This window comes from Papaver somniferum, unplaced genomic scaffold (genome assembly GCF_003573695.1).
Source record: "Papaver somniferum cultivar HN1 unplaced genomic scaffold, ASM357369v1 unplaced-scaffold_65, whole genome shotgun sequence".
In the NCBI taxonomy this organism is placed as follows: Eukaryota; Viridiplantae; Streptophyta; class Magnoliopsida; order Ranunculales; family Papaveraceae; genus Papaver; species Papaver somniferum.
In genome coordinates, this window is record NW_020649304.1 from 5,074,030 (window position 1) to 5,097,679 (window position 23,650).

General features: G+C 37.7%; 2 protein-coding genes across 3 annotated transcripts; both read right to left on the reverse strand.

Moving 5' to 3' along the window:
* Positions 1-2,802: 2,802 nt before the first annotated feature.
* On the reverse strand, positions 2,803-4,151 carry LOC113343624 (LOB domain-containing protein 4-like). Of its 2 annotated transcripts, XM_026587750.1 has the most exons (3): positions 3,205-4,151; positions 2,988-3,099; positions 2,803-2,839 (listed from the first exon to the last, which is right to left on the reverse strand). In XM_026587750.1, exons 1-2 carry the CDS (start codon positions 3,981-3,983, stop codon positions 2,997-2,999), a joined length of 882 nt encoding a protein of 293 aa, XP_026443535.1. In that variant the 5' UTR covers positions 3,984-4,151; the 3' UTR covers positions 2,803-2,839; positions 2,988-2,996. The 2 variants fall into 2 exon arrangements, with proteins under 2 accessions (XP_026443535.1, XP_026443534.1); XM_026587749.1 differs by lacking the exon at positions 2,803-2,839 and having other exon boundaries at positions 2,871-3,099.
* A 434-nt stretch (positions 4,152-4,585) lies between these two features.
* Positions 4,586-7,004, reverse strand: LOC113343763 (LEAF RUST 10 DISEASE-RESISTANCE LOCUS RECEPTOR-LIKE PROTEIN KINASE-like 1.5). Its single transcript, XM_026587896.1, has 2 exons — positions 5,592-7,004; positions 4,586-5,301 (listed from the first exon to the last, which is right to left on the reverse strand). Exons 1-2 carry the CDS (start codon positions 6,675-6,677, stop codon positions 4,681-4,683), a joined length of 1,707 nt encoding a protein of 568 aa, XP_026443681.1. The 5' UTR covers positions 6,678-7,004; the 3' UTR covers positions 4,586-4,680.
* Positions 7,005-23,650: the final 16,646 nt, after the last annotated feature.

Genomic DNA, 23,650 nt, shown 5'->3' on the forward strand with positions numbered 1-23,650 from the left:
TTAACAGGAGCAAATGGTGCAGGAAAATCCACTTTCTTAAGAATGTTAGGTTGTTTCTCAAATCCTTCAGCTGGAGAGATCCTACGGAACGGTCACGACATTACAAAGGCAGGAGTTTCTATCCGGGTATAGGAAACTCATTTACCTATCCAGATTGAGGATGCGATGATATTGAGGTTGCCATAGAGGTTTCCGAGAAGGAAAACCATGGTGAATTTGCTTGATTGATCGTGGAGATGTATGGAGAGGGTTATCTGGTGGTTTAGTTTTTGTTGCAGAGGAAGTGGGATTTTATTCCTTCAGGTAATACATGTAACCTGATCATAATTTAACCACATTCTAATAAGAAATTTGTTGTTTAAGTCTGTACATATTATTGTGGATTGAATTGCTAGATACTAATCTATGAATTTCAGAAAATAATAGTAGTTAGGCATAAATTTTGAACTTCTCCTTGCCAAAGATGCTTTATACTTAATAAATAATTCCTGTATATGCAATGAGGTCCGTCCCTGCTCCATCATGTATAAAATTTTTGATGTTGTTTTCTGCATCATTTCTTTTGGAAAATGTCGTAGTTCTTAGTCACGTCTTTGCAGGATTCATGCCTTATTGGGTACTATAGTAAGAGATTCTATCCGGGTATAGGGTTTCCTTCTGCTTACAGTATCATTTGAAGTTTTACGACATTAGCAATTTACCATAGACTAATTATACCATCAATATTTAAGTACTGAGGAATCCATATATCTGAAGCATAAGCTCCAGAGCTCCACTAAACAAGCAGAAATTCGGTAGAGAGAGAGACTGACTTCCTTGAATATATACTTCAATGTCATTATCGTGCTAAGATTATTGTCTGTTTTGTGAATTAGTAGTTTCTCCAATTTGTGTTCAGTTTATTATGCTTTAGACATTAAATTGTATTATGCTAGCCAACTATCTATATTTAATCAGATCTTTTGGTTTATGTGGGCTTCTTATCCTGGGCACGTTATAGTATCAAATATATTCGTCCTGTATTAACCAGTTTTTTCTTCATCTATTGGCAGGTTCAGTTCATCATTGAAGTTTGTGTTGGTGAAATGAAAATATATGGAAAAATGATGAAACCAATTTCGGTTTCATCTAGTTTTGGTGAAACCAACTTTGGTTTCATCATTTTTGCCTAGTTTATTTTGGTTTGGTTTTATCATTGAAGCTGTGTTGGAGAAATGACAATATGTGGAAAAATGATGAAACCTAATTAGGTTTTATCTAGTTTTGGTCATTTTTGCCTAGTTTATTTTGGTTTGGTTTCATCATTGAAATGACAATATGTGAAAAAATGATGAAACCTAATTAGGTTTCATCTAGTTTTGGTGAAACCAATTTTGGTTTCATCATTTTTTCTGTTTGGTTTCATAATTTTTTTCTTATTTTGTTGAATATTGATCAATGAAATTCATTTTTTGTGGCGGTGGCGACTGGCTGGTGGCGGTGGTCGGCGATAATGGTGGTGTTGCTGGTGGTGGTGGTTGGCGACAGTGGTGGTCTGTGGTGGTGGTCGGCGGTGGCGCGGTGGTGGTTTTCGGGGATGGAGGTGGTGGCGCTGTGTTGGGTGGCGGTGGTGGTGGTGGCGAGGTGGTAGTTGTCGGCGACGGTGGTTGGTGAAGGCGGTGGCGCGGTGGTGGTTGGCGACGGCGGTGGCGCTGTGGTGGTTGGCGGCAGTGGAGGTGGGGGGTGTGGGTTGACGGTGGTGGTTGGTGGCGGTGGAGGTGGGTGGCGTGGTGGAGGTTTGCGGCGGTGGAGGTGGTGGCGCGGTGGTGGTTGGCGGCGGTGGAGGTGGTGGCGCGGTGGTGATTGGCGGCATGGATGTGGTGATGGTGGTGGTCGGTAACGGCGGTGGCGGTGGTGGAGGAGGTGGCGCGGTGGTGGTTGGCGATGGCGGTGGCGCGGTGGTGGTTGGTGGCGGCGACGGTGGTTGGCGGCGGCGTTGGTGGAGGCGGTGGCGTGGTGGTGGTTGGCGGCGGTGGTGGTTGCCGACGGCGATTGTGGAGGCGGTGGCGCGGTGGTGGTTGGCGCGGCGGTGGCGCGATGGTGGTTGGTGGCGGTGGAGGTGGTGGCGCGGTGGTGGTTGGCGGCGGCGGTGGCGCCGTGGTTGTTGGCGGCGGTGGAGGTGGTGATGGTGGTGGTCGGTAACGGCGGTGGCGGCGGTTGACAATGGTTGTTTTTGGCGACGACGGTGGTCAGTGGTGGCGGCACATTGGTGGTTCTGGTGGTGGTGTTATTTTGTGGTGGTGATAATATAATAGAAATTAATGGTGGGGTTGATTTTTATTTTTGTTGGGGTGATTTAAAATTAAAGGCGGGGTTGTTTTTTATTTTTGTTGGGGTGATTTAAACTAGAAGGCTAATATAGACAATTTATGTTAAATAGGGTTTTTGTGAACAATTTGTTTTGTTAGAGTTTTTGCATATGGATAGTGACACCTTTGGGGTTATAACTCGCGGACCGTTAAAAAAAAAAAAAAAAAAAAAAAAAAAAAAAAAAAAAAAAAAAAAAAAAAAAAACTTTCAAACTTGTACTGAATCACCTCATGGGCATTGTTACTGATCTACCTTATGCTTGTAATATCTAGTTGATTATTATTGAAAATTTTAGCTTCTAGTTCTAGATTGGATTATTGATAACATTAGTTCATGCTATTGTCATCTAATTCTAATATTACAAAGGCACACTTCCTTGTTAATGTACTGGTATTCTGATAGTATAAAAATCATCTTATGAAAACAAGAAGCTAGGAAGATGTTTCAGAATTTGCTGAATATTATTGGTGTTCAAAATTGCACAAGCTAACTGCAAAAAATGAAAACAAAAATTGCATAACTAAATGAGTTTTATAAAACAGTACGATGTACGAGTATCAAAACTGTGGAATGTAATCTAACAAATATACGAAGTGAAAGAATAAAAACAAAAATGTAACTTGATGAAGATTTTGTACTGTTTTCTTTTAGTTCACGCTCGTTAAGCTCAACCCTGCCGCAGCATTCCTCAGTTCATTCTCTGATATATGCTCAATCGATTCTTTGGTGTCCTTGGGTGACGACTCGGGGCTGTATAAGCAAACAAACAAACATTAGCATATTAGTGATTCTATAACAATTAACATGTAAACAGCAGACCAAAGTAGAACAACACAAAAAAAAAAAAAATTGTACCTCGACTCGTATGGATCTTTGGAACCGATAAACGATTGCCTATCATCGATAGTATCAAACAATGTCGGCATCTCGTCGTAATCTTGAGGAGCATCTGATAGGGATAGTTGCTGGAGAGGAATAGGTTGTCCCATAAATTGTGGTTGATGATGAGTAACCATGGAGTTATTGCTATTGTTGTTATCCATGTATGGTTGCTGTGGCCATAATGGATTCATCATGTTATCCTTGTTATCCTTGTTGTCAATGTAATCTAACGAAGAATTATAAGTAAGATTACTGTTTCCATTATCAATAGCATCAAACATCTGAAACGGATGCTGAGTTAATAGCGGCATAGCATTGTTGTTACTCGGTCCACCCATACCTAACTGCAACTGAGATGAAGGAGAAGACTCCGAAGGAGGCACTGCTGGAGAAAGTTGATTGTACTGTTGACGACATATAGCGAGCTGAGCATTAACAGCATCAATTTCGAGTTTAGCTTGGTGATATTGGAAATTAAGTTGTTCAATGATGGCAATACAACCATGAACTCGATGCTTATCGCGAATATTTGATTGATAAATGATTGACCGCATTGCTTCCGATTTTAGGTTTGGTGGAAGTGGATTAATAATTTTCAGAATATTACTCACACCAAATAACCTATGAGCATTTTGGAACATTTTAGGTTGATCAGCAGGGAAATACGGCTTCAGAGGACATTCGTTCGAGCATTTTCGACGCTGATACTTGCACGCAGCGCAGGCTTGGCTCGTGCCACCTTTGACTGTCATCTTACATCTGAATTCAAGATACTAAATTTATGAAAAACTCCGCATTCCAAAATTGTATATAAGAAAGCATTAGCTGCTAACCAAGAAGAAGAAGATGAAGATTTAAGCAAAAGAAAAAAGGGATTGTTAAACTTGTTAGTAATTTCTATCTACAAAGCAGGTTTTGGGATGAGTTGGAACATGTGGCAAGTAATAAGATTTCTTGGTAGTTATCAAAAACAAGAAGAAAATGACTTGGTAAAAGTAAAAAAAGAAAATTAATCCGAAAATTTTGGAGTAATTCATATTTGAATTCTGAAATGCTGTTTGACAGTTAGTGACAAATGTTAGGTGTAGAACATTTCATTCTCATCTTAATTCAATCACTATTTTTAGGCCTTCCTATGATAACTTGATGATGGTGCTAAACTCTGTTGCTGGTGTGGTACTAAGTTATAGCCTACTTTTATTACGTGTAATTTCAATCCCCTAAATTTTCTTGCATAACCAAAATTCCCTGTTTCCTAGTATACTGTTTCGCATTTTTAATAGACGGGTATTTATTTTAGTAAGGCTTTTGGCCCTGATAAAAAAGAAGAAGAGGGATTTGGGGTGACTAGAGATTTTGCTATAAATCTGGAGTTTGTATTTTATTTTATTTTATTTTTGTTACTTCCAGCAACTATTGTACAATGAACTACAAAGTGTCACAAAACTATCAAACTTTAGATAGCTCAGGGACGACCACATTAGAGTTACGACATCCATGAGTATGATTCTTTATTCGTTTCAGTTCAGTTACAATTTCTTTAGTATTGGGACGATCATCTTTATCAGCAGCAACACATTGAAATGCTAACTCAGCTATAGCATCAATAGCTCCAGTAAATTCACCTTCAACTATCAAAACAGGATCCAGGACTTGATGCAGCAATCCTACTTGAATTTTCCCCACTACCAAATCCACCAACGCAATCTCTTGTTTCGCTCGGCTCAAATCCACAGCTTTCATACCAGAAATCAATTCAAACAAAATCACACCAAAACTATAAACATCACTCTTTTCTGTTAATCTGAATGAATGATGGTATTCGGGGTCCAAGTAACCAGGAGTCCCTTGAGGACCTGTACAGACAAATCCGGATGATGATGAAGATGTTGACGAAGTATCTGAAAAGATAAGAAGTCTGGAGAGCCCAAAATCTCCAACTTTTATTTTCATGTCTTTCTCAACAAAAATGTTTGATGAGGTTATATCTCTATGAACAATTGCTGGCTCCACTTTAAAGTGTAAATACTCGAGCGCCACAGCTGTTTGCAACGCCACTTCAACTCGCACCTGCATTAGACGAATCGTCTCACTTATTATTTCAGTAAAACTGCATAATTCGTTGACGCCATATTTTAGGATTTTTAAGTATCAGAAGATGGAGCATAGATTAGTCTCTCGCCTGGGCAATCTAGATTTTTGCAGCAGGGGACCTTTGTCATGCCAGCAGTTTTCAATCAGAGTTGTGCATATGGAGTTTATAAGTGTAATTTTGGCAACATGCATTGCATAATGCTCGTAGGCAGTCATGACAGTTATAAGTGCCGTAGTTTATACAGTTAAGTGGATGTTCAAATTACCTGCCATGTTAAAGATCCTTTTTTGAGTAAGCTTTTGGAGCCATGGAGATGATCAGCTAAAGTCCCGTTAGAGACATAGTCATAAACAAGAAGAAGTCCTCTTGGATCACTACAATATCCATGAAGCTTGACGAGATTCGGGTGATCTATTGATGAAAGGATTAAAATTTCGTTACAAAACGATTTCATTGAAGCTGACGGATTTCTATGGAGCACTTTTACAGCCACAATTCTGCCATCATAAAGTTCTCCAAGATAAACGGATCCAAACCCTCCGTCACCGATTTTCCGCCTCGAGTTGAACATATTCGTAGCCGATTCCAATTCCTGGAAACTAAAAACTGGTGGAAGAAGATGTATGGAACAGTGCCTATGAAGAAACACTGTTGTTGGATCTTCTCCAACTACCATTGATTTCATTCCTTTACACCGAATTACCAACATTCTAGCAACAATAACAAGTACTAAACATGAAACAATTGCGACAGTGCATAATATAACGATTCGATTCGGATTATCTCTATAGATCCATGGTGATGAAATTTGAGATCGGGCTTGATGAAGACAAACAAAAGACTTAGTAGAATCAGTTGACTTGAACCCACAAATTCCATTTCCAGCATGGCAAATTTTGCAGTTGCCTAAGTAAGAATGATGAATTTCATTCGATTCAATCTGGATAACTAACTTAAATGGAGGGCATTCCCGACTACAATTTGGTAGTCTTAGCGGTAGACATTGTCTGGGAACAGAGAGCTTAAAACATGAAGAATGAGAAAACTTAAATGGTGAATTATTGAGAGAAAAATTAGAACAATGACTATGATGGGTAGAGGTATAATTGGATTGATTAAGAGAAATGGAAAGATGATTGGATTGATGGTGAAGAATAGGGAAACTGAAGTTATTAATGGAGCAATGGATCTGAAAAGATTGGTGACTGTAACCAAGTGGAAATGAAGGTGGCGAAATAAATGGAGGACATGAAGAAGAGGATGAAAAAGAAAGATAAGTTATGAGATTGATGAAGAAAAGTTGGAAATTAATGATTTTATAAAGTAGAAACGATGATTGTAAAGATGGCATCGAGTACTAATAGAAATGACTACTGATTTCATCAACTGAAATATGATCAGTTTTGATCTGTAGTTTGTGTGGGCAACTTGGTTTAATTTGTAGAGAGGTAGAATAGAAATAACAGTGAGTGGTTTGAGGAGTTCAAGGACTTGCAGCAAAGAAAGACTTTCAGAATGAAAAAGAAATCAAGATTCAAGAGTCGATAGATAGATACAGTAGTACTACTACCATCTGAGATTAGTCATGAGTCAAGAGGCAGCTTCAATAATTTCTGTCGAAGGAGACCGACTATTGCCCATATTACACGAACTGACTGCAACCGAAGTTGCCGACTGATTCTAGTGGCTCCTACTAAAGGGCTTAAATCTAAAAGTCTATTCTGGAGCGAATGAGGAATTTAGTTAGGCAGTCATTGCAGTGGGTCTTACCGCCACCTCAACCTTCTTGTTTGGCTATGGTCATGTCATATCGTCATGACTCATGCCCCTGGCCATCAAAGAAGTTGGGAATCTTGAATCATGGTATCATGCTACTCATTTTTTAATCTGAACCTTGGGGTAAGAGTGAAAACACCACTGAACTAAACAAAAATACTGGAGTACAAAACATTATATTATAAACTATGATTATTTTTAATCAGATATGGGTTTTAGCATCTAATTCGGCATTTCTTGCTTCTGTTGAAGCAAAATTATAAAAATTGAATTTAACACATAAAATTCAGCAATCTAGACAGAATAAATCTCAAGATTCACGTCTTTGTTTGGAAGATTTGTCTGGAGATGTTTTGAACTCCCAACTGCACTTTATGGTACAGCTTTTTAAGTCTTAATTAGCATTTAAAATGAAACCAGTTGCATTTTCTTTTTTAACTTAACTAGGAAAAATCACCATTAAGCTGTCTTTCCAATACATGTGCAACTAGCCTACTAGACAAACGAATATTGAAGATGTAAACAAGAATGCAGTAGGCTTAGCGTAGGTGGATCATGGATGGTAACCACATGTTCCAAGTTCTTAACACCTTCTGCTTAGGAACTTACGGGTTGTTTGTTTTTTTTGTTGAGTCGTCTATATTTGATTCACCTGAATTTAATTCACTATATCTGACTCAGAAATAATCAAATAGTAGAGATATAAGAACATAATTTCAGTTAGATATGTGCCGAGCAAGTCACAAAGTGATACCTAACTCAATAACTTTGAATCAGTTGTATGAGCCCAGTTGATTCAGATATTATAAATATAAAAATATAAATAAACGATCTGATATCTCACTCGGCCTAAGTCAGATGTCGAGTCAGTCCAAACAAACAAGGTATTAAAATGCTGGAATCAAAGTCTTCGACTGTTATTTCACTTTTTGACACATAACACAACAAATTTATTTTCAAGGTTCCTGACACTATTATATATGTCTAGAAAAATAACATTAGTTAAATAAAAATAGGATAATGACCTAGTCAAATAGGATAATGACCTAACCAATATCTAGAAATGCCCCTTCTTTCAAGCATATTTGGGTAACTCACATGCATACTTATTTACAAGCTTATTAGTGCTCACACCTCGACCAACTATAAAAATAATTCAAATGAAACAAAATATTTATTACAATGTCGTTAAGCTCCCAGAGCATTGCCGAGTCTCTGCGCTGAATAGTTCTTGTCAGACTTTGATAGTCATGTTCCAGGATAATTCTCTTGTGGACAAGAGAAATGGCCCACTCGACTGCATCTAAGACAACAACACACTCTGGAATCTCTGATCCCGCTGCACTATTGAATCTCTTCCATTTGGAACCTAGATGGGTACTTGCAGAATTTCTAATAATAGTGCCCTTGGTAACACTATCAGAGCTGTTAAGAAAACTAGAAATCTGATGCACTAATTGTTTTGGGTTTCTATGCTTCTTGTTAAAAACCATAGAGCACATTTCCTTCCATATGTAACAAGAGATGACACACATCTTGGCAATAATTTCAGGATCATAGACGCAAACCCAATTGAGGATACATTCCTTCAGTGACCATCATTGAATCTGTAACCAATTAAGCTGACCAAAATTTCTCTGGCAAATGGACAGTATAGAAGAATATGGACTGCAAATCACATTTAATATCTTTGATGGTGGAGAATCCTAATTAGCCTTTATTTTGATGGAAGTATATCCTTGATACATTTCTAGATAAAAAGTTTAAGTCTGCGAATGGTTATAATAGATTTCCAAATATTGTTCTGTTAAAGCGAAATCGGTTTTTACCTTAATGACACTTGAAGTTATAAAGTGTGTAGTAAGCTGACTTAACTGAGAATCGGCCATTCTTGTCTTGTGTCTACATTAGTTTATCCTCACTTCTCATAGGTATTATCATGCTCAAGATGATATGAACAGTATATCTCTCAAAAATATCATCAACACTATCCTATTTCCAACACTTTTGATCAGCATCCATCAATTTTGACACAGAACTATAGTTACATGGGTTATTGGTTGTAATTTCTGGAAAATATGGATGCTTATGATTAGGTAACTATTTGTCTTTCCATATAAATATTTTTTTTTACCATCTCTCAAATGCCAACTGTTAAAGCACTGCTCGGTCAAACTCGCAAGTTTTCCTATCTCAAGCTTGTTGTCAATGTTAGATGCACAAACTATAACTTGATTTGTAGTCTACTTAAGTCAAGTCTCGGACTATGATTAGAGTTTGGTAGTTGAGTATCAGACATCACTGAATAACCCTCAAAGATTGAAGACATGAGATCAAACAAAGACATTTGGAGAACTTCATTAACAAAGTGGTGAGTCAATACTGAACCATTCTATATACTCATAGTATTTGTTAGAGTATTGCTCGGTCGAACTCGCAAGCGTTGCTATCTCAAGCTTGTTTGTCAAGTTTAGTTGCCAAAACTATAAGTCTTGATTTCTAGTCTACTTATAACTAAGTCTCGGATTAGGATAATAAGTGTAGTTGAGCTTTAGACTCCACGGCGTTCATCGAATGAAGACGAAGAACTACTCAAGAACACTTGTGGAACTTCATCAACAAAAGCTATATGGAGACTTGAACTTATCTATCACTCAAAAGTCTATCTACTCTATCTCTTATTTGAGACAAAAAGTCGTATTGCTATATAGACTTCAATTATACACATTTGTTATTTCGAGCCGAATTTATCTCACTTATCTATTTCTCGAAATATGTGTTGGTAAGCTTTCGCTTTAGCCAAGTTCATCTTTACTCGTGAGTCGTGACGAAAGTCATGTTGATTATTTCAATAACTTTAAAATCGCTTTGATGTTAATAGTTTGTGAATAACAACTATTTTAACATCCACTAAGAAAGTTTCAATGATTGAAATGAGAGTTTAGAACAAGTAACCATGTTTGGATATAAACATAGTGTGTTCTCATATTTGTGTAAAAGTCCAAAACCAAAGTATGCGTACCCGTACGCGTACTGGCGGTTGTTGAAACTCGGGCAAGTATGCGTACACGTACGTATACTGGCGGAAATTTCACATCCATGAATTTCTGCTGGAGTTTGGAAGTGTGAATTGGAATGCGTACCAGTACGCGTACTGGCGTAACCAAACTCGGTCCGACTACTTAGGTATGCGTACCCGTTTGCATACTTAAGTAGGTTACTTTCTAAAATTGATTTGTTCATGAACTAAAAAATTTATATAATAAGGAATGCAATCTTTGCAAACCGTGGCTCTAATGTTCGTGAATTGATTCGAGTGAATCAAAATCGATTTTGCTTCGATTGTGTCTTGTATACTTCTATGATATTTAAGCAATTGAACAACTATCAAACTAGTTCATTTGAGTCATTTGAACTAGTTATGTTAAAGATGAATAAGATTAATATTAAAGTGCTCATATGGCTAACCATTGGTTAACTATTGTTGAACCGACTAAGTGTACACGTTTAGGTACGGTTAATCAAACCTAAATGAAGCTACATTTCATTTGTGTATAACAAGCTAAGTTCGATATAACAGTTGAAAGATATTAGCTTGAATCTAATTAGGTTTCATCTAACGGTGAATATTGAATGATTTGTTACCAAGGTAACTTAGATTGCAATCCCTGATTTGAAATCTATATAAAGGAGAACTCTAGCAACTGGGAAACCTAATCCCCACACCTCCTGTGTGATACTAGTTGCATAGCTAGAGTCGATTCTCCTTTAACCTTAGGTTTTTCACGAAACCCTGTAGGTTAACGACTTGAAGACTTCATTGGGATTGTGAAGCCAGACCCAAATATTTTCTCAGTAGTTGCGTGATCTGATCTTGTTGTTTTCTATCGTGATTGAGTACAATCATAAGATTGGCTTGAGATTTATATCTCCGATATGCAAGATAGAAAAGTAGTCACAAACACCTCCGTCTCATCGTTTGTGATTCCACAATATCTTGTTTCGTTAATCGATTAAGATTATTGTGAGGTGATTGATAATACTAGGTTGTTCTTCGCGAATATAAGTCCCGGTTATCAATTGGTTCCTGTTCACCTTGATTTATCAAAAGACGGAACAAAAAACCGTAGGTATATCTGTAGGAGACATATTTATCTATTCAATAGACTTTTCTGTGTGATACAGATTTGTTTATCAAGTCTTCGACTTTGGGTCGTAGCAACTCTTAGTTGTGGGTGAGATCATCTAAGGGAATCAAGTGCGTAGTATCCTGCTGGGATCTGATATGTAAGGAACACGAATGTACCTTGATCAGTGTGAGGTTGATTAGGGCTGAACTACATTCCAGACCGAAGTTAGCTTTTTAGTAGGCTAGTGTCTTTAGCGGCTTAATACAATGTGGTGTTCAAATCTGGACTAGGTCCCGGGGTTTTATGCATTTGCGGTTTCCTCGTTAACAAAACTTCTGGTGTCTGTGTTATTTCTTTTCCGCATTATATTTTGTTATATAATTGAAATATCACAGGTTGTGCGTTGAATTGATCAATTGGTAATCCAACCTTTGGTTTTTTATTGAAATTGATTGATCCTTGAACATTGGCCTTTGGTATTGTTCAAGTTATTTCTCTTATATTCAATCAGGCTCGCAAATCTTTATTTGCTTGATTGCGGATTGAATTGAGAAATTGAGATATAATTCTTTGATATACTTTTTATTAAGATTGAGTCAGACTGTCTAGTGAATTCTCTTGAAAGTATATTGGATTTATTTCATACAGATTACTAAGTGAAATATTGGGTGAGGTTGTTAGACCCCCGCTTTTTCAATTGGTATCAGAGTAGGCAAACACGTTTAAGACCTCATAAGTCTGTGTTTGTAGCGATCTGACTCTATGGAGAGAAGTGTTATCTCAATAAACGTACCACCAGTCTTCGATGGCTCGAATTACTTTTGGTGGAAAATTGCAATGCGTTCCTTTCTTCAAGCGCGTGATTTTCAATCATGGGTTTATATTGTTAATGGCTTTAGTCCTCCGGTTGTTACAATAGGCACTGTAACTGTTCTTAGTATACTGTTTCGCATTTTTAATAGACGGGTATTTAGTTTAGCAAGGCTTTTGGCCCTAATAAAAAAGAATGAGAGGGATTTGGGGTGACTTGAGATTTGCTATAAATCTGGAGTTTTTATTTTATTTTATTTTTTTATTACTTCCAACAATATTGTACAATGAGCTACAAGGACTAAAAGTCACAAAACTATCAAAATTTAGATAGCTCAAGGACGACCACATTAGAGTTACGGTATCCACGAGTATGATTCTTTATTCGTTTCAGTTCAGTTACAATTTCTTTAGTATTGGGACGATCATCTTTATCAGCAGCAACACATTGAAAAGCTAACTCAGCTATAGCATCAATAGCTCCAGTACATTCACCTTCAACTATCAAAATAGGATCCAGAACTTGATGCAACAATCACACTTGAATTTTCCCCACTACCAGATCGACCAACACAATCTCTTATTTCGCTCGGCTCAAATCCACATCTTTCATAACAGAAATCAATTGAAACAAAATCACACCAAAACTATAAACATCACTCTTTGCTGTTAATCTGAATGAATGATGTTATTCAGGATCCAAGTAACCAGGAGTCCCTTGAGGACCTGTACACAAAAAATCAGATGACGATGAAGATGTTGATGAAGTACCTGAAAAGATAAGAAGTCTCGAGAGTCCAAAATCTCCAACTTTTATTTTCATGTCTTTCTCAATAAATATGTTAGATGAAGTTATATCTGTATGAACAATTGTTGGCACCACTTTAAAGTGCAAATACTCGAGCGCCATAGCAGTTTGTAATGCAACTTCAACTCATACCTTCATTCTTACTTATTATTTCAGTAAAACTGCACAATTCTTTCAAACTGCCTATATGAAGCCACACAATTACATGTTGTATGCTAGACTAGTCTCATGTCACTTGGGAAAGTTTCAAGAAGAGTTGTGCGCATGGATTTATAAGTGTAATTTGGCGACATGCGTCTCATAATGCTTATAGGCAGTGGTGGTGATAGACTAATAACCCAATTGTGATAATGTATGTCATGATAATTATAAGGGTCTTAGAATTTATAGTCAAGTGGATGTTGAAATTACCTACCATGTTAAAGATCCTTTTTTGAGTACGCTTTTGGAGCCATGTAGATGATCAGCTAAGGTCCCATTAGAGACATAGTCATAAACAAGTAGAAGTCTTCGGATCACTACAATATCCATGAAGCTTCACGAGATTCGGTTGATCAATTGATGAAAGGATTAAAATTTCGTTACAAAATGATTTCATTGAAGCTGATGGATTTCTATGGAGCACTTTTACTGCCACAATTCTGCCATCATAAACTTTGTTAAAAATATTAGTAATTTGAAATTATTATTTCAGGTAGTCCAAGAGTCTGATCTAGAATCATCTAATCTTTAGGTTACATTCTAGATTTATCTTCCACGGGAGTTACAGAACTCTTAGAGTCTTTTTCTTAATGAAATAAAGTAGTGGGGTGTTAATTCCTAGTCTTTACTCTTCTTTTGTAAGTGCCTATAAATTGGCTTACTGTTTGTGATGTAATCAAGCAACAATTGAGATAAAATTCAGTAACAAAGAGTAAAGTTGCTACAGAAACATACCTGTGTTCACTTGTGTTTTCCGCTGCGCCAACAAATTTTGGTATGAGAGCCTGATATGGCTTCAAGTTCTAATTCAAATATTTCAATTACTCTCAAAACCCTATACCCGTTTTTGAAGGTAAAAGTTAAGATTTATGGAGTCTTCAAATGAAAACCTTATTTATCTCACAAGATCTTTGGGAATTTGTAGAAGATGGATATGACGGTCCAGAAACGACGGAAGAGATGGCATCACTTTCTCCAGCACAACTAAAAGAATACAAGGAAAGCGTAAAGAAAGATGCTAGAGCATTACGTTTCATCCAATAAGGGTTAAGTAGATACATCTTGCCCATAATTTTAAACGCTACAAATGCAAAAGTAGCATGGGAAATTCTAAAGAAAGCTTTTCATGGCTCAAAGAAGATTATCTTCATAAAGCATCAATCCTTGTGGAGAGATTTTGGTACTTTATTGATGAAAGAAAATGAATCAATTCAAGTTTTTTTCTCGAGAGCTTCAACCATTATAAATCATATTCAAGCTTTTGGGGATACAATAGAAAATAAGAAAATTGTTGAGAAACTCTTAAGAAGCTTATGCAACTAGTAGCACACAGGAGGTGTGGGGATTAGGTTTCCCAGTTGCTAGAGTTCTCCTTTATATAGTTTTCAAATCAGGGTTTGCAATCCAAGTTACCTTGGTAACAAAGCATTCAATAATCACCGTTAGATGAAAAACCTGATTCAACCAAGCTAATATCTTTCAACCGTTAGATCGAACTTAGCTTGTTACACACAAATGAAATGTACCCTCATTTAGGTTTAAGTAACCGTACCCAAACGTGTACACCATGTTGGTTCACAAATAGTTAACCGAGGTTAGCCATATGATTACTCTCATATCAACCTTATTCATCTTAACCATAACTAGTTCAAATGACTCAAATGAAACTAGTTAAGAGTTGTCAATTGTTATGTCCTCATAGATTTATACAAGAACACAATTGAAGCAAAATCAGTTTGATTCACTAGAATCAATACATGAACATTATAGCCACGGTTTGCGAAGGTTGCATTCCTTATTGATAAATGTTTTAGGTTCATGTACAACCGATCTTAGAAAGTAACCACTTAAGTATGTGTACGGGTATGCGTACTTAAGTAACCGGATTTGAGTTTTTTTTTAGTTTTCAAACTCAGTAGAAATTCACGGACGTGAACTTTCCGCCAGTATGCGTACGGGTACGCGTACTTTAGGTAACTGGATGAGTTTGGTTTTGGTTTTCAAACTCAACATAAATTCACGGACGTGAACTTCCGCCAGTATGTGTACGGGTACGCATACTTACCCAGTATCCTACAACCTTTTTATATACACACAAGTATGCATACTTTAGGCTCCCGGTTTTGGACTTATACACTAATATGCGAACGCACTATGCTTATATCCAAAGATGGTTACAGGATTCTAAACTCTTTATTTCAATCGTTTAAACATTCTTCTATAATGACAATAGCCGTTTTCATACACTATTAGCATCAAAGCAATTTTCAAGATATTGAAATAATCATTATCGAAACATTCCAAGTCTTACACCAAATGATTGTATCACACAAACCATGTAAGATGTTACTCGGCAATTTTCTCATGATATAAGATGAACTTGGTCGAAGCGAAAGCTTACCAACACATATTTCGAGAAATATGTAAGAGAGATATACTCAGCTCAAAATCTCAAATGTGTATAGAGAAAACTATATCGTAACACGACTTATGTCTCAATATAGGAGATAGAGTAGCAATAGACTTTCCAAGTGATAGATGAGTTGAAGTCTCCACATACCTTTTCTCTATGAAGTTCCACAAGGTCTCCTTAGTAGTTCTTCGTCTTCAAGTGATAAGCGCCATGAAGTCTAAGCTCAATTACACAAACTATGTCCTAGTCCGAGACATCTAGGCTAGAAATCAAGACTTATAGTTTTGATCACTAACATTTACAAACATGCTTGAGATAGCAATACATGCGAGTTCGACCGAGCAGTGCTCTAACAATCACCCCCTTTGTCAATTTTAGTGACAAAACTATCGATACATATGGATTACAAAATAAATAAAAATTGTAGCTTCTCATCCAAATGCTTGATCTCCTTGGAATCTTCAAAGCGACTCGAAATCTTTGTCACTTCCAAGTACTCCATGATCCTAAAGGTTGTAAGTTCAGCATCATAGTTGTTGAAGATCCGTAGCGATAACAATGAGAAACAAATACTCTCAATCATTTTTATACAGTGCCATAGTATTATTACACAACATCAAAGTTCAATTGTATCACAACTTTGACAAAAATACTATGGTGATATGTATCACTCCCCTTTAGTCAATACTCCATCTCCACATGAAAACCACTCCCCCTTACATAATGATCCGTAAACCATATGTATTTGTAGTATCACACTACACATTAATTCTCCCCCTTTATGTAAATATAAATTGGCAAAGGTACGAAAACTAAGGGGATCCTCATGAAATTTTCATAGAGATACTTCACGACCAAAAGAGAATACCATATCAACTTATTTAGATGCCATCATAAAGCCGAAGCTAAATGCATTCTCAAGGAGTAAATAAAGATACAAGATAACCCCTATAATATTCCACAACCGCACTCCCCACAAAGATTTGGCAATTAAGCACAAGTTCAAAAAGAACTTACCCCCATAAAATGTCATTCCCGAAAAAAACAACAAAGGCGACCTTACTTTCACAAGAAAAGAAGGGTTTCTTTGGACATAACCAAATCACATGAAAACATGAATTTGAATCCAAAATATTCAATTGAATTATCCACAAAAGAATTCATGATTAATCCTATCGAAATGCACAACAAAATTAACCACAAGAAAACCCATGATTAATTCAATCGGAATTTCACAACTAAATTAACCACAAGAAAGTGATCAGTTCAATTGGACATGCTCGTCATAAGAGAACTTACGGAGAAACAACTAAACTGGCCACAAGAGAATGATCAATTCAATTGGTTATGCTCAAACATAAGAAAACTTATGGAGCAGCACAATATATGCACAAAAATGTGGATCGGAGATCGACCAATACTGCGGAATAGACAAGGATTCATTCTATTTTCCATCACTATTTGCACAATGACATATAATAGACTTAATCCTTGTAAACAAAAGTTTTATCCTTTCTTCCATCAAAATATTGACATAAAAGGCTTTAACTTTTGTAATGTCAAAAGTTCGTTCTATCTTCTATCAATACTTTCATACCGATATAATAGAGATAACTTTTAAACAAGTATGGGACAGTCACATGTTCACGGACGTAAACAACATATCCCATAACAATTTGCAATATATAAAATCATAAAGATTAAAATTGCAAAAAATCATCTTCCAAATAACTTAGAATTTAAATAAATAAATCTAAAAATATTGAAGATGAAAATCGTTGGACATAGCTATGTGTACTCACAATAATGGCTATTCCAAACCCTAGTTATTATTCTAAAAACATAAAAAACAAGATTTACTAGACAAATAAACTCAGACGATATTAGCAACCATGGAACGGACAAGGGCAAGTTCATCAGTTGCTTTCTTTAGCTCTTCCTTCAAAAATACTAGATTCTTTGATGCCATCTCGAGATGTTCACGCACGACCTCAAAATCTTGAAGAAGATTTCCAACCAATTGAACAGACATCTGGATTGGAATGTCTTTTTCATGATCAATTGCTTTATAGCAAATAACAGGAATGGGATCATCATCAAGTTCAAAGGTTACTTCATCAAAGTTGTCTTCCTTTTTGCTTCCTTCCATCGTGCACTTGCTCAATCAATCCAAGAAAAGCTCTTTGCGTTACCGAACTAGTATATGTATATCAAGGACTTGATACATATTTAAAGGAAAAAATACCACAAGAAAAACCAGGGTTTCTTGTAAACGTTTGGTAACGAGCCAGCGTGCACATAGACAAGGTTAAGACCCAAACCGAGGTCTATTAACGGATGGAGCAAATAGGTTGAGAAGATGACAGGAATCATTGATACAAGGTGACTCGACTGTCATTCTAGGAATATAAAAAGGAAAACAATTTTAAAATCAAACTGTTTTGAGCAAACTATAGGAAGAGAGAACACTGTCATCACAATACAACACAGACCAATTGTCAAGAAGAAGATCTTCGTAGAAGGTTATGTGTATCTTCTCATTGGTCCATAGAGAGGATACACATAAAAGAATAGTCAAGTTGTATGTTGATGAACATGAAGTTCATCAGTGGTGTTGACATACTCCTTTTTATCTCCTCCCCTACACTAGAATTATTAGGAGAGTGACAAGGGTTACCTGGATCAGCTGCTTTCCTTGCCTTCTTGATCTTGCGTTTGAGGCCGTTGATACTGGTCTTGAGTTCCGAGACACGATTATTGATGTGAATGTAATCAGGAATGTCAACAAGATCATTATTGAGGGAAAGAGAGAAGTTTGAAGAATTTTTCTTTCTTCGACACCTTTTTCTTCTTACAAGTCTTTCATAATTATCAGTCATCCACGCAACATTGTTCCTTTTACAGTTGTAAGTAGAAGAAATGTTGTGGTCATAATCAGAAAAGGCCTCTATGCATCCTTTTTCATGATTCTGGAATGTGTTTTTAACTGGACACTGAGGAACAGGTTTAACGACTTCTTTCGACATCCAAATAAGAATGTTGTGAAGTTTTCATTCTGTATACGAAGCTGACATCTTCTTTCAAGATGACCTTTCTTTCCGCAATAATAGCAGTTGACAGGAGAGTTTTTATTTGTCCTCAACTGAGTCATTCTTGTAGGCTCACGAACTTTACTATCAGATACATCTACGATAGTAGAAGGATTTTTCCCTTAACAAAACTCATCTTACCTGTACTTGGAGCTTCTATACCTTTATATCCCAGACCACGTATATCACGATGTTCTTTGCAAGCTCCAAGCATATAAGATAGTTTTGTAGAACTAGAATTGAACCTTTTCAAATTCTCTTCCAATGCCTTGATCTTTTTAAGAGACGTACTAAGATCAGTCTCCAATTGTTTTTTCCGTGTGATAAAAGCCTTTTCTCTGACGTTGAAACATTCTTGTTGAGAGACATACTTTGCATCGGTTTCTGCAAGCCTTTCTTTCAACACAAGGAGATTCTGACAAAGATCATCACATTCAGAAATTTTTGAACATATATCTTCGTTACGATCTTTAAGAGTAGCTTGTAATTGGCTATCATAACCCTTAAAGAGTTTTCTCAATTTTCTTTTTTCAACGCAGAGAGGGGTTAGAAATTAGGCCAAGAAGGATGTTGACTTCCTTTTCTTTAGAAGACGATCAAAGAGGAGGATGTATTTTGACACTTCTTCTTCAACATTGATGAGTGCCAAATATTGTATTTATTTATCCCTTTTTGTTGGCATTTAACTCATCTTTTATGCATTAATTCTACATTTTATCCCATATTCTGTATTTTCATTGTTTTCAAGAATAAATATTTTTATTAATTAATTTTTCATTTTTAGGTAATAAATAAAGTCTGGATGACTTGCGGAGCAAAAAGAGCAGAGAAGTAGTGAAAAGCCGGGAGAAATCACGCAAGGAAGCCGCGAAGAATGGTGCGCACAACCTCATTTTCTACACACAAAAACGCCTCCGTTCTCAGCCATCAGATCAGTTCTCAGAAGCATCTGACGGTCGCTCCCTTGATGTACATCGAAGTTTGATATCTCCGCCTAACACTACAACACCTAACTCCATCTGGCGTCGTTGATTTTGTTGTATTATATAATCCAGCGGTCGTTACAAGCTTCACTTCATCTCACCGTCCGATTGATCTTTCATCTCCCTATCCCACGGCTTAGTCTCGCTGATCATCAAACTCGATACACTCGCCTCACACCCAAGTGCCGAACACCCTATACTCAAACAAACGCACCCTTCCCCTTTCTCCATCGAACCCATCTCCTCCATCACCCCCCTCTGCAGAACCACCATACTCCGTACCACCACCATGTCCGTCTCCATCATCACCACCTCACCCCAAATCACTCCACTATTTTCTCCCCAACTCTACTCTACCTAAGCCCATCATCACCATCACGTACCATCTCTTTAGCATCACTAATTTCTCCAATTTCTCATCTCTCTGCTCACTGAAACCCTAGGTGAGAAATTGGGGATATAAGTGATGATTAAAGCAACAATTGGAGCATGAGAGGAACGAGAAGAAGCAGGAGAAGAGTGGGTCGACGAGATGGAGCGAGTATCTCATCAACAGTAGGTAAATCATTTTCACCAAACCCTAGTTCTACTGATTTTGGGGGAAAATTGGGGAAAAACCCTAAATGGGTAATTGGGTATAAATTAGTGTTGTGTGGAGTGTGTGAAACACACTGTGTATCTCTCTGGACTAGCCAGTAGAGAATTTGTTACAAATTTTTATGAATTTCAATTTCAGTGCTTATCAGTTAACAAGTTGAAAATTGCATATATTTTTAGTTATCTCAAATGTTGCTGGTTGTGTATGAATCATCTGTGTTAATGTATGTATGTTGCTATATCATGTTTAGCATGAGCTAAACAGCATCAGGCCAAGGCTCAGCTGAAGCCTTGTGCACTGTCATGTGACTAGAAGCTAGGATAGTTCTCCTGTTGCTATGTTTTGATTGAGCAAATGGGAGATACCAATGCTCATAGAGCCTGTGATTGGCTGTACTGTCAAAAGACAGCCAATGCTAGGGGCAGACTAGTGAGCAATTTGATATTCTTCCATTTCTAGATGTATGCTTAGGAACAAACACAACCTAGAAATATGTCATTTGATTAGGACACAAGGTGGATCCTAAGCCTTGGCTTAACCACCAATCCCTTCTCAGTAACTTGCATTTTCAGTTCTGTGTGCTTTCAATTCAGTTTATTTTCTTTCTTTCTTTTTCTTGCACTTTGAAGCCTTCTGTGCACTGAAATCAGTGCACAATCCTCACCTTGCCCTTGGCTTCCAAGCCTTGGTTCTTTGCTGATTTACCTTGCTGTTTTCTTAGCTGTTTCTTTACTGCTTTACCTTGCATCCTTGGTTCATGCCATTTACCTTGCTTTGCTCACTGCCATAGTGCATTGTCACCATTGTTAGCTAGGAAGACTTCTTGTATGCTCCTCTCCCTGTGGACAAACCCCCACTCATCACTATATTATAAATCTTGACCTTGTATACTTGCAAGTGTTTTGTGTGCTTCTTAATCATCACACCAAGTTTTTGGCGCCGCTGCCGGGGAGCTGGCTGCCATATTTTTGAAGTTTTCATAGCTGTTGTGGCCTTGTTGTGCTTGCCTAGTTGTGTGTGTTCATTGCTATCTTGTTCACTTGCTAACTGCTGCTGGAGCTGTGCATTATTTGTTGTTGCTACCAAGTCTGCTGCAAAGCCTGCTGCTGCTGTTGCCTTCTCTGCTGAGCTGTTGCTGTTGCTGCTGCCAAGCCTGCTGGGCTGCCAACTGAAGCTGTCAACTGGGCTTGTGCAACCTCTGCTGCTGGGCTCTGATCCAACCTTTGCTGCTGGGCTTGAACCAACTGAGCTGGGCTTAGTAACTTCTGCTCTTGGGCTTCACCAAGTGCTGCTGGGCTCTGCATCCTTTTGTTGCTGGGCTTCGTTGCTGCTGCTGCTGGGCTCTGCTCCACCTGTTGCTGCTGGGCTTGGACGTGAGCTGTTTAGGACGATCATAAAGCCCAACTGGGCTGTGCAACTAAAAGGGGACTAAAAGCCTATTTTTGGGCTTCCCTCCAAAACAAGGTTTAAGACCTAAAGCCCATAGTCCATATTTCTGAGCCCAAGCTCAGTTCAGCCCAACAGTTCCAAAGGGTATTCAAAGCCCATTGATATTCAAGACCCCTTTGGTATTCAAAGCCCATTAGCAAATTTAGAACCCAAAATAGCTAGAAACTCCAAAACACACCCAGTCTCTGTGGATCGACCCGTACTTGCACATTTGCCACTTTCGACACCGTGCACTTGCGGTTATAATTTGTAGGACCTTTTAGAAGCCTATCAAGTTTTTGGCGCCGCTGCCGGGGACCATTTTGCATTTAAATAGAATATCTTTGAGGCCTGCCAAGTTTTTGGCGCCGTTGCCGGGGATTGGTGCTGTGTTTTATCTGTGTTTTTCTTTAGCTATTTTTGCATTTCACTGCATAGCATTTGCATCTGCATCTGCTTAACTTCATTTGCTGTTGGACCTGCTGTTCTGAACCTGTTTTTCCTCTGCTGGGACGCCACCAAGGAAAAGAACCAAAACCCAACTGGGTTTTTGCAACAATATCAGAGCAGCTGGGCTGTGCTAAAAACAAGTAAGCCTAACCCATGAGTTAACCCACTTGGGCCTCATTTAAATTCAAATTCGGGCTTGTAATAATTAATTTAATTATTTATTTGGGATTGTAATAATTTTTTTGTTTTCTTTTATTTTTCTTTTATTTTTCTTTTTTCTTTTATGGGTTTGTTTCAATTATTATTATTGTTTTTATTTTCTTTTATGAGTTGTGATAATTTATGCTAGGTTTAGTTCAAATTTTTTTTTCCAAAGCCCAAATTTTTTTAAACCAAAAACAAAACCCCTTCTTTAAACCAAAACCCATTCAAAATCAAATCTTCATAACCCTTGTGGGCCAAACTGTTTCCGATTGCTCTGTCTGACCAACATGTTAGTTAAGGTACCTACTAGGACATGATTGTGACCTACAGAGACCAGACAAACAGACTTGTTAGAATTAACCCAGACGAACCTATCGAAATTCTAAGTTCTGAGGGAGACAGTCCAGATCAACCAGAAACAATGGGAGAACCCCGTACCCTCAAGGATTATATGTACCCAACTAGAGCCAGTCAACCTTCTTGTATTGTGCTACCCGAGGCTAATGGCCATTATGAGCTGAAATCAAGCACAATACAGATGCTTCCTATTTTTAGAGGTGTTGAGAATGAAAACCCGTACCACCACGTGAGAGAATTCGAGGAAATTTGTGGAACTCTGCGTTTCACTCAAATGACCGACGAAACCCTGAAGTTAAGGCTTTTTCCTTTCTCCCTGAAAGATAAGGCAAAGGCCTGGCTCTTGCTTTACAGCCTCAATCCATCATGACATGGGATGACCTCATAAAGGAGTTTTTCAAAAAGTTTTTCCCGAACCACAAGACTGCGACAATTCGTCAAAGTCTGAATAGCTTTGTGCAATTAGAAGGTGAGACCTTAGCTAGATACCTGGAGAGATTCAATGAATTATTGCTCCAATGTCCCCATCATGGTTTTGAAAAATGGAGACTTGTGCAAATTTTGTATGAAGGTCTAGATGTGTCCACCCGAACAACGGTTGAGTCGATGTGTAATGGTCTATTCGTAGATAAAACTGCTGACGCGTCTTGGGACTTCTTGATTGAAGTAGCTGAAAAGACGCAACAGTGGGAATCCATCCGTGAAACCAGAAAGACTACATCCGAAGCAAAGGCTTTTAGGATTGAAGCGGATTTTGAGGGAAGAGCAAACATGGCATCAATAGTTAGGAGATTAGAAGAGTTAGAACTACATAAAAATTCAAAACCTTCCACCACTACTCTCCGAGAACATGTCGCTTCGTCTGTTTGTGCTGCTTGTAACGACCCCAACCATCAATTCCAAAATTGTCCAGATTTGCTTGCAGTCCAGGAGTCTAGGCTTGAACAGGCACATGCCATGTTTCAAAAACCAGAGCATAACCCTTATTCACAGACCTACAATCCAGGATGGAGAAACCACCCTAACTTTTCATGGTCAAAAGGACCCACTCAAAGGACCATCTCAACCCAATCAGAG

Coding starts and splice junctions, on each gene's coding strand:
- LOC113343763 (XM_026587896.1), bottom strand. CDS start 6,677: ATGCCATCTTTACAATCATCGTTTCTACTTTATAAAATCATTAATTTC. Junction 5,302..5,591: donor AAGGATCTTTAACATGGCAG/GTAATTTGAACA, acceptor CGTCTAATGCAG/GTGCGAGTTGAAGTGGCGTT.
- LOC113343624 (XM_026587750.1), bottom strand. CDS start 3,983: ATGACAGTCAAAGGTGGCACGAGCCAAGCCTGCGCTGCGTGCAAGTAT. Junction 3,100..3,204: donor AAAGATCCATACGAGTCGAG/GTACAATTTTTT, acceptor TTGCTTATACAG/CCCCGAGTCGTCACCCAAGG.